Source organism: Cryptomeria japonica, chromosome 10 (assembly GCF_030272615.1).
Source record: "Cryptomeria japonica chromosome 10, Sugi_1.0, whole genome shotgun sequence".
Taxonomy (NCBI): domain Eukaryota; kingdom Viridiplantae; phylum Streptophyta; class Pinopsida; order Cupressales; family Cupressaceae; genus Cryptomeria; species Cryptomeria japonica.
In genome coordinates this window covers 914,273,055-914,283,883 of record NC_081414.1, presented here as the reverse complement: position 1 = coordinate 914,283,883, position 10,829 = coordinate 914,273,055, and the positions used below count along the sequence as shown (strand labels likewise).

General features: G+C 35.7%; 1 protein-coding gene across 1 annotated transcript; it reads left to right on the top strand.

Annotated features, from left to right (window-relative positions):
- Positions 1-4,337: 4,337 nt before the first annotated feature.
- On the top strand, positions 4,338-10,579 carry LOC131050612 (polygalacturonase ADPG2-like). The gene is made up of 4 exons (XM_059213000.1): positions 4,338-4,517; positions 4,830-4,861; positions 10,032-10,251; positions 10,346-10,579. The coding sequence occupies exons 1-4, from the start codon at positions 4,338-4,340 to the stop codon at positions 10,577-10,579; spliced, it is 666 nt and encodes a 221-aa protein (XP_059068983.1).
- The last annotated feature ends 250 nt before the right edge of the window (positions 10,580-10,829 follow it).

Below are 10,829 nucleotides of genomic sequence, written 5' to 3'. Positions count from 1 at the left end.
GGAATCAAAAGCTAAACATGTTTACATATGCATCTTCCTATAATAAATTACAGAGTGTTAACATATAATCTCATTTAATTTTATATATAGAAGTTACGGATTTTATAGAATCAAGGGTTAAAATTGTCAACAATGGTGAGATTAAAATTGTGACACTTATATTTCTTGACTTATAAAAATAGAAAAGATTAAATTATTTCAATGAAATTATTGCTTCACTTTTTATTTATAACGGTTTTTATATAAATGATGGGCCATTTGTTAGTGTAGAATATTCTTTCTTCTAGTAAATTTCTTCTTATTACGCATATCTCTTATCTAGAGATCTTTCATTGTCTAAATATAAGCTTGTTTAGGTGTCTCATTTTTGCCTTGTGCTTGCATGGTGTTACATGCTACTTGTCAAGGCAAGAAGATTGACCAAGTGTCATTGTTCTTCTAGAATATCTTGATTCTTGAATGGTATTAGATTCTTGTTCTAGTTAATTGGTGGTCTAGTATATTTATTTAAAAATATTTTATGCATTTAAGCATATATTTCTTATTTTTGCGATTTATGACATTGAAAGGATATTATTTGATCAAGAAATGAGGCCAAAATTTGGCTGTTTGTGCAAAGAGGAAGACATTTATAGGAATAAGGGGTTTCACTTTGTAGAAGCAATGATTGGGAGGTATTCTACCCTCCATGTCATAGCTTACAATGATTTAAACATATTACTATTCTTTTTTGGCTTGGTATACATAGATTGAGTCCATCAATTGGCATTTCTCATTGCATGCTTGTAGGCCAATCATTATTTTCTTGTAGAATGTGACCATCTCTTATTGGACATTCAAGGGGTGTACTTGAAAAACTATTTTTTGGTGCATGAACTTGTTGCTGATTTGTGAAGATTTCTCCTTGCATGTACAATCTAAAAATAGATCAATCTTTTGTTTATGTAGGTGGTGTATCATGCAACTACAATAAATACTATTTCATAAGACATTAATATTAAATTATTATTAAAAGACATAATAAAAAACACTAATTAATTAATGTTTAAAATCTAATTTTAACAAATTTTATACTTATGCCTTCCCCCCAATTGCCTCATCCCCTTCCCCAACCCCCCACCCCCTGGGTCCCCTCCCCCCTCTCCCAGCTTTGGTGGGATGAAATTGAATTTTGACAGTTCTTCAAAAGGAAATCTTGGCTGGGCAAGTGGGGGTGGGGTCATAAATGACCACATGGGTAATTTGGTCCTAGTCTATGTGTCTAACCTTGGGACGCAAACTTCAAGTGTTGTAGAGGTGGTAGCGGCTTATCAGGGCCTAGTTGTTACGTAAGATAGAGGGTACGATTGAATTATTATTGAAAGTAATTCAAGAAACACTATTTAAATGCTCAAAAGTGAAGCCAAACTTGACTAGAAATTTGAACACCTCATTGCCAAGTTTTGGGACCTCACTCTTGGGATGAGACATGTAAGACTTAGTCATACAAGAAGAGAAGGGAATAATGTTGGGACATGATAACTTCTTTGGTCTCATTTTCCAATCATTTGAAAATATGGATGAATATTGACAATATCTCTAATACGGTTCATCTTGCTATCTTTGATGATATTACGACTTATCATGAAGTATAATCCAAAGATTGCCTTTTCTCTTACCATCACCACCCTTTCTGCCAGTCATTTAATGCATAAGTGGCAAACATCTCATTTGAACTATAGTTGCACTTTCACTAACCCTAAAAAGTTTCTTCTCTTTCATACTACTAGTTTTTGCATTCCCCTTCTAGTTTTCTCCTATAGGTTCTCTGTGTTAGCTATGGGGGTGACCTCATTCAAACAAAACTAGATAGTTGTGAAAATTTCAAAATAATTCCAAGATATGGCCAAAATTTGTTAAGGGTAACCTTGTGAGTTATGTGGAAGGAGTGTAGGGATTTGATCTTGATCTCTCAAAAAACAATTCTCAATTATGGGAGAAGGGCGAGGTAAAAATTGGGGGAGTGGATTTTAAGGTCTCTTTGGAAATGATCACTGGAAGGAGTAAATTTTCTTAAAAGGTCAAAAGGGTTCTACAAAGATGAATTCAAGAGATTCTTCAAGCTTGGAGAAGGGGTTTCGAGAATGTAGAGTGGATATAACAAAGAAGACCTTCTTGGGGTCTAGAAGGATGCAACCCTATTGCTCATGAAATACTTCACTTTGGACAAAAGATTTAAAAGATTCCATAGCTAGCTCTTCCCCATGCTGAATCATCTAAGCTATGGCATTAAAATGAATTTTCCCTTCTTGGTGTGTTCCTCTTTATTACAATCGGTTACTTGGGCCAAATGCAAAAATTCTCTCCCTACACTAAGGATTAATCTTAAGGCTTTACAACTTTCACCTCGCTTTAACCTTGCCCAGTGGGACGCCATCGATTTTCACTTGCCCTTGTTGGATTCAAATTTAGTGGTGGAAATTTTTGGTGCTCCTATTTTGAAACTAGAACCCATTGTTGTCTCTTCATTTAAAACCAAACTAGTGCCTACCCATTTCAAACCTATTCAAGGGGCAAAATAGAACAATACCCAAGCCCACCTTCCAGGGAAGTTGAGCTAGTGGACTTCGATGAGGAGGAGGTTATAGAGGAGTTTGAGTCCTCCTTGGCCTTGGAGTCTAATTGGTCTCTTGCTACTTTTGAGGAGTTTGTCCCATTTTCACCTAGCTAATGTGCTTCTACCTACATTACCAACTCCTATACCCTAGATGCACAAGTGTCTATGTTGGTAGATGATATTGAGTGACAAGATGTAGTTATTGAATGGATCCTCTCACAATTTGATGTGTCTATAAGAAAGATAAACATACTTGATGCACTTGTGGAGGCGGGGGCTAGGGATGACAAATGTGTGATGGAAGACAAGGATGAAAGACTTTGGAAGGCTGTTAGTGATATGGATGAAAAACTATTTTTATCACCCTTTTCGCTCACCAAAACTCTGCATACATGTGACTTCTAGTAACTATTGTTAATCTATTTGCAATTCTATACATGTGTCCTCTCCTAACCAGTTCATATTTTCCCACGTACACACGTTAAATTCATATTTATACATGTTGTAAATTTTCACAGTAGCTCAAACGTGTGTATGGCCTACCTTGGACTAAATTCATTGCTCTATCACGACAACTTATAGATAAACTCAAAAACCCACCTATTCACCCTAAAATAATACACTCTGACTGAAACATATGCGTCAATTTCTTTCCTTGTAAAGCAAGTCACGAATGAAGTTTTATTGCCATCTCTCGTAACTTGAACTAGAAGCCTGAGTGCCAAGTTTACTGCTTAAGAAATGGGGAAAATGTAGCTATCAATTTTTAAAAAACATGCCTGTTCTTGCTTTAATGGCAAATCTAAGACTAGAACAGTTTTTCCTACAATTGATTGTGCACATAAATTATGTTTTTGTATATAACGATGGACTGTCAGATAATCCTAATCCTGGAAATCAGCCACAGATTCATGCATCTAAATTTTCTGGTCCTTTCTACAGAAACTCTTCTCTTCGGCCGATTGTGGTGGCCGCAGACTTTGTGGAAATTAGTTTACTTCCATGAAAAGCAGCAACGTAACAATAATAATTTCATTTTTGTAGATTGCTCTTAACATCTATTTAAGTTACACTTACCACTGAATTCGTCGTCAATATCCCTCTCTCCCTCTCTTCCCAACTTAGTCATTCAAAGTTTAGTGCTCTCAGGTTTTCCTTTATAATACTGTAAAAAGTTCAGTCCTTTCAGGTTTTCTTGTATTATACTGAAAAACATGACGCTGTATATGTTCATGTTTATGTTTATTCTTGTTGTGTTCTCATCCAATATGCCCGGTGTATGTTCTGTCAGACTCTTGGGCAGCCTGAACCATAATACACATAATATATTTAATGTTCTTAAGTACGGTGCAAAAGCTGACGGACAAACAGATGATAGCACGGTAGGTTTCGAATGAATAAAGTTTATCGAAAATTGATGAAAATTCCCTTTTATCATTACTCCTTTTCTTTTGTTTATTTGTGTTTTGTGAAATGTAGGCCTTTCTAGCAGCTTGGAATGCTGCCTGTTCTTCAACTGGGTCACCAGTTGTATATGTCCCAAAGATGACGATTCTGATCAATCCAGTTATCTTTCAAGGGCCATGTCACAGTAACAAGATTACAATGCAGGTGAAGTATCCAATTCTGAAGAAATTCATACATTTCTATTGACTTTTTAAAAAGACCTAAAACACATCACCAAAATCTTTGCAATTTCGTTCGTGTTGGTTTACCTAGAAATCGGTAGATACTATTCCTGATGTGCTCTAGTTCTGAGCAGGTAGCTGGGAAGCTTATTGCTTCAACAGATAATAGCTTGTGGAGTGAAAAGAGCATAAATTATTGGCTGCAGTTCATGAATGTGATTGGCTTAACAGTTGAAGGTAGCAGAATTTTAGATGGACGAGGAGCTTCTTCGTGCACAGAGGTGAATGGAAAGGTATGAATGATAGGAACTCGACTGCAACATATTCTTAAATATAATTATTCTAAAGAACTTTGATTTTTCATATTATACTAAAGAGTCTCTTTATTCAAGTACAAGTAATCATAATAAAAATTATTTGGATGACAACCCAACCCTATCACCCAATAATCTAAATTAATAAATTTAAAAAAAAAAAAAACTGTAGTATTACTTTTTTAGCTTTTATGAGTCATTTTATTCCTGCGTTGTCATAGCTTTTAAAATTGATCTTCAACATATCATTTTCTATGGTTGACTATAATTTTATATGTTTTGCATGAGCAGAAGACAAATCAGATTGGACCCACGATACTACTGTAGAATTTTGAACCTGACCTATCCTCTATGAACCAACTGATTAGCAAACAATAACAGCAAAAAGAAGAAAAACACCAATATCTTTATTGAAGCTTAATTAAAAAATTACATAGAGGCTGTATATATAAAGAATTTGCAGTCTAGAAGAATAAATAATAACTGCAGTTCTAAATATATTCCTAGCTTTGCATGGAAAGCTACTAAGGCTCTCAAACTAAAAAAAGCAAACTACTCCCTAAATTAAGAATACAATAAGTGCATGCACAACATGCTTTATTTACTGAAAACAAACTCATGCAAAAAGCAAAACTAAAAATAGTCCTAAGGATTCATGCATGCTGGAGTACATGCTTTATTTGCATGAATAAACAAAAAAAAACTATTAACTAAAAAATAGCTTATGCATGGTGATGATTGAATAGCTTCATGTCCAAACTGGAGTTGCATGGAGCTGCATGCTAGAGCAACATCACTTATCAACATACTCCCCCTTGATGCTGAGAGGGTTGACAATCTTATCTCGTAGTGCTATAAACTGAGCTTTCGCAACCGCTTTGGTGAATATATCTGCTAGCTGATCCTGGGTGTTGATGTGCTTCAATTCAACATCCTTCTTTTGCACCAAATCTCGTATGAAGTGATATTTCAAATCAAAATGCTTAGTTCTGCTGTGATGAACCGGATTCTTAGCTAACTTGATGGCACTCACATTGTCACAATAAATTACTGTAGGCTGAATTTGTTTTTCTCCAATTTCTTCCAAAACTTTTCTGAGCCAAAGAGCTTGTGTACCTGCTGAGGTAATTGCAACATACTCCACTTTTGTAGATGAGAGGGCAACAATACTTTGCTTTTTTGAGCTCCAGGTAATTAAACCAGAACCAAAAGAAAAACAATTTCCAGATGTAGATTTATGGTCATCTATACTACCTCCCCAATCTGAATCACTAAAGCCTACAAGATTGAACTTTTCAGAAGAGTAGTAATGAATACCAAAACTTAAATTCCCTCTCACATACCTCAAAATCCTCTTGGCTGCCTTCATATGTATTTCAGATGGATTTATCATATACCTTGAAACAAGTGAAACTGAATAAGCAATATCTGGCCTCGTGTGGGTTAGAAACATCAAGCTCCCCACAATACTTCTGTAAGTTGTCTCATCAACTAAATCAGCATCATCATCTCTACATAACAAATCTCCATGAGCACTTGGAGTGGAGGCAGGGTTACAATCAATCATATTAAATTTCTTCAGCATATCCTGTGCATACTTTGTTTGACAAATGAAAATCTCATCCTTACTTTGATAAACCTCCATTCCTAGAAAATATTTCATTAGATCAAGATCTTTCATCTCAAATTCTTTCATCATAGCAGCTTTGAATTCATCTTTCATCTTAGAACTACTACCCATATACAAAAGATCATCAACATACAAACTTATGATGAAAATATCAGTACCTTCTTGTTTGTAGTAAAGGGTAGGATCACTCTTACTTCTCTGGAAGCCATTCTCCTAAAAATATCCATCAATCCTGGCATACCATGCTCTTGGTGCTTGCTTGAGGCCATACAAAGCCTTCTTCAACTTGTAGACATAATTATCTTTTCCTTCCACTTCAAAACCTTGTGGCTGCTCCACATACACTTCCTCTTCTAAGTACCCATTCAAGAAGGCACTTTTCACGTCCATATGATGTATGCTCCACTTCTTCTGAGCTGCTAATGAAATCAGCATTCTTATGGTCTCTTGTCTTGCTACTGGTGCAAATGTCTCTTCATAATCAATTCCATACTTTTGTGTGAAGCTTTTAGCAACTAATCTCGCTTTGTGTCTTTCAACACTCCCATCACTGTTAAATTTGGTCTTGTAGACCCATTTGGTGCCAATTCTTTTTTTGTCATGTGGAAGTTCTGTTAACTCCCAAGTGTCATTCCTGTGAATGGAATCCATCTCTTCTTCTATGGCTTTCACCCAAACTTCATTAGTACATGCATCTTCAAAACATGATGGTTCAAAATCAGCCTTGGCTAATAAAGAAAAATTCACTGTCTCACCTATTGGGTTTTCTTCATGTACTTGATTTCCACTCTTTTGGTAGATATCACTCAATCTCCTTACTTTCCTTGTGGAACTTGGAGAAGAAGCTGGACTTGAACTTGGTACTAAAGTACTTGATGAAGGATTGCTTGGTGGAGTTAAACCACTGGATATAGAAACATTATATGGCTGCTCATGATCAATATCAGCAATTATATCATCATTCAAAATAGATTTTGGCTTCTCAACATGGCCTTTTTTATGACCATAAACTCCCCCTTCATCAAAAATCACATCTCTTGAGACAATAATCTTGTTAGTGAGGGGATTATACAATCTATAAGCCTTGCTTTTCTCACTATACCCAATAAAAATACATGACTCACTCTTTGCATCTAACTTCTGTCTATTCTGATCCGGTACATGCACATAAGCCAAACAACCAAAAACTTTGAAATGATTAACATTAGGCCTTTTACCATACCAAGCTTCATAAGGAGTCATCTTTTCTAGTGCACTGGTGGGGCTACGGTTGAGGATGTACACCGCTGTAGCAACTCCATCTCCCCAATAAGAATTGCTCAATCCCTTGGTTTGTAACATGCACCTTGCCATTTCAACCATAGTATGATTCTTCCTTTCAGCTACTCCATTCTGTTGAGGTGTGTATGCAGTAGTAAGTTGCCTCTTGATGCCATTAAAATCACAATAACTTTGGAAAGCCTTTGAGCAAAACTCTCCTCCACGATCAGTCCTTAAACATTTGATCTTGCACCCTTTCTCATTTTCCACAAGGGCTTTAAACTTCTTGAATGTATCCAAGGCTTCATCTTTGGCCTTCAAAAAATATACCCAATAATTTCGTGAGTAATCATCAATAAAAGTAATGAAATATGATGACTTACCCAAACTCTTAGTCTGCATAGGACCACATATATCCGAATGAACAAGCTGAAGTGGGTGATGAGCCCTCCATGCATTGCCCTTTGGAAACTTTTCTCTTGCATGCTTTCCTTTAGCACAACCTTCACAAACCTCCTTGTGTTCCTCAACCTTGGGCAAACCAGAAACTAATGCATGTGAGGTTAGAAACTTCAAACTATGAAAATTTAAATGCCATACCTGAGATGCCATAACCAACTTGAATCCTCATAAGCCATATTTGCCAAACTGTTGTTATGTTCACCAAACCTCAAGGGGAACATCCTATTTCTTGTCATAGGAACAACAGTGATCACCCTATTATCCTTATTCTTATCATAGATAGTACAAGTCTTATTCTCAAAGACTACTTTATAATTTTTCTCACATAGCTGCCCAACACTTAACAAATTGTGCTTCAATTGTGGAGTATAATAAATATCATGAATACTCTTTATACCTTCTTTTGTTTGGACCTCCATAGCTCCTTTGGCAGCAACCTCCAATGATTATCATCACCAAGCTGGATCTTAGATTTGAAACTTCCATCCTTTGTTGAGAACAACTTCTCATTCCCTGTCATATGGTTAGAGCATCAAGAATCTAGGTACCAAACATCTTTACTAGTATTTTCACCCTTGGCATAAGATAAAAATAAGTGATCAGGAGGATTGTCACTACTTTCTTGAGCATAGTTAGCACTTTTACCTTCTTTCAATCTGCATTCTCTTTCAAAGTGGCCATACCTATTACAGTGGTAACATTGAACATTTTTCTTATCAAATCTGTCTCTACCTCTTCCTCTGAAACCACCACTTCCTCTTGAGCCACCTCTTCCTCTACCTCTTGAAGAATTTTGGCTTTGCCCTTTACCTTGGCCTTGATTGATTTTGGCACTACTGCTGCTTGTATCTTCATCTTTTGTGATTAGCAATTTAGAGGAAAACGCTTTCTCTACACCTTCAAAAGAATCTTTCAATTTTTCTTCATGAGACATCAAGGATCCAACCAGTTGATCAAACTGTAGTTTTGTCAAATCCTTGCTTTCTTCTATGATTATTGCTACATGATTCCATCTGGGTGTCAAAGATCTCAACACCTTTTTAATCAAAACTTCATTGCTTACAATTTCTCCAAGTGTAGCCATTTTATTGACCACATCTTTGACTCTGACACAATAATCACTTATACTTTCAGCTTCTTGCATCTTCAAATTCTCGAACTCTCGCTTCAATGTCTGAAGCTTGACCACTTTAACTTGATCACTACCCTGGTAAGCTTCTTGTAGAGTCTTCCAGGCATCTTTGGCAGTTGTTGCTCCTGATATTCTTGGAAATAAGCTCTTATCAAGAGCTATCTGAATGTGAAACAAAGCTTGAGCATTCTTTTTCCTTGCTTCCTTTCTTGTTGTTCTTTCATTGGCTGTAAGGGCATTCCAATCAGTTGGCTCTTCATAACCTGATTCAATAATCTCCCACAAATCTTTTCCAATCAAAAAGGTCAGCATCTTAATGCACCAATAATCATAATCATTCCCATCAAATTCTGGAACGGGCATATGGTTAGAATTCGACATGATTAACTTTGGCGAAATTCCAACAATAAAACTTTAACCCAAAACAATTTCACCTGCTCTGATACCACTTGTAGAATTTTGAACCTGACCTATCCTCTATGAACCAACTGATTAGCAAACAATAACAGCAAAAAGAAGAAAAACACCAATATCTTTATTGAAGCTTAATTAAAAAATTACATAGAGGCTGTATATATAAAGAATTCGCAGTCTAGAAGAATAAATAATAACTGCAATTCTAAATATATTCCTAGCTTTGCATGGAAAGCTACTAAGGCTCTCAAACTAAAAAAAGCAAACTACTCCCTAAATTAAGAATACAATAAGTGCATGCACAACATGCTTTATTTACTGAAAACAAACTCATGCAAAAAGCAAAACTAAAAATAGTCCTAAGGATTCATGCATGCTGGAGTCTCTACGTCTCTTGTATTACTAATTGTTTAAAAAATCTACACAACCTCATTTGGAACCAAGATCCTTCAATGTCAATTGAAGGGGTTATATGTGGGCCAGGGCATGGAATCAGGTAGCATTCATAAATATAGTTTTTTTTCCATAAATTGATATGTTAGAGAACAATGTCGGGTGCTGATAGAGTTTTGGTTCTGTGTTGTATGTAATGAAGTATTGGAAGTCTTGGTGAAGATAACGCCCTTGCTGCTGTAAAGAACATAACAGTAAGTGGAGTGTCTTTTCATGACACACAGAATGGAGTAAGGATCAAAACTTGGCAAGGAGGGAATGGTTTTGCAACTGATATAACATTTCAAAATGTAAAACTGGATAACGTACAAAACCCTGTTATAATTGACCAATATTATTCTCCATATGGAAGTCCTACAAAGGTATACATTATCTGATGTTACTACAGCATAAGCTTCAACAATTGTAATTAATGAAGGCAGATGTTTTATGTTTGTTGTTGTTATACTTTTCCAGGGTGATTCTAATGTGAAGATCAGTAATGTCCTATACAAGAACATAACTGGAACATCGGCTTCAAATGCTGCAATTGCTTTTGAATGCAGCCAAAGTGTGCCTTGTGAAGGAATCAAAGTAGACCATATAAACTTGAGCTATAACGATGGAAAAACAAATGCTCAATTTTTGTGTAGGAATGCACACGTGACTGCAGTTGATGCTGGGGCTGTAAGCCCAACTCCCTGCCTCTAATATTAACTAGTTCGGAGTCATAGCAGCAGTTAGATTACTGTATACATTTTTTTAATATTTTACATTAATAAAGATTTCTTTTGGAGGAATTGATTTTTGTATATGGGTTCTTTTGTGTAACAATATTTTGATACACAAGAGGAATACAGTTATTATTGATTGTTTCATCCTTATACAGGATAATATTTAAGTAGCTTGATCTATTTGTTCATATAAATGAAACTATTTAATTCATTTTTTCCTACATCAA

Bases quoted from the DNA above. Each gene is read 5' to 3' on its own strand.
- LOC131050612 (XM_059213000.1), top strand. From the start codon at position 4,338: ATGTGCTCTAGTTCTGAGCAGGTAGCTGGGAAGCTTATTGCTTCAACA. The intron at 4,862-10,031 runs GTAGAATTTTGA...TATGTAATGAAG, and splicing joins ATTGGACCCACGATACTACT to TATTGGAAGTCTTGGTGAAG. The intron at 10,252-10,345 runs GTATACATTATC...ATACTTTTCCAG, and splicing joins CATATGGAAGTCCTACAAAG to GGTGATTCTAATGTGAAGAT.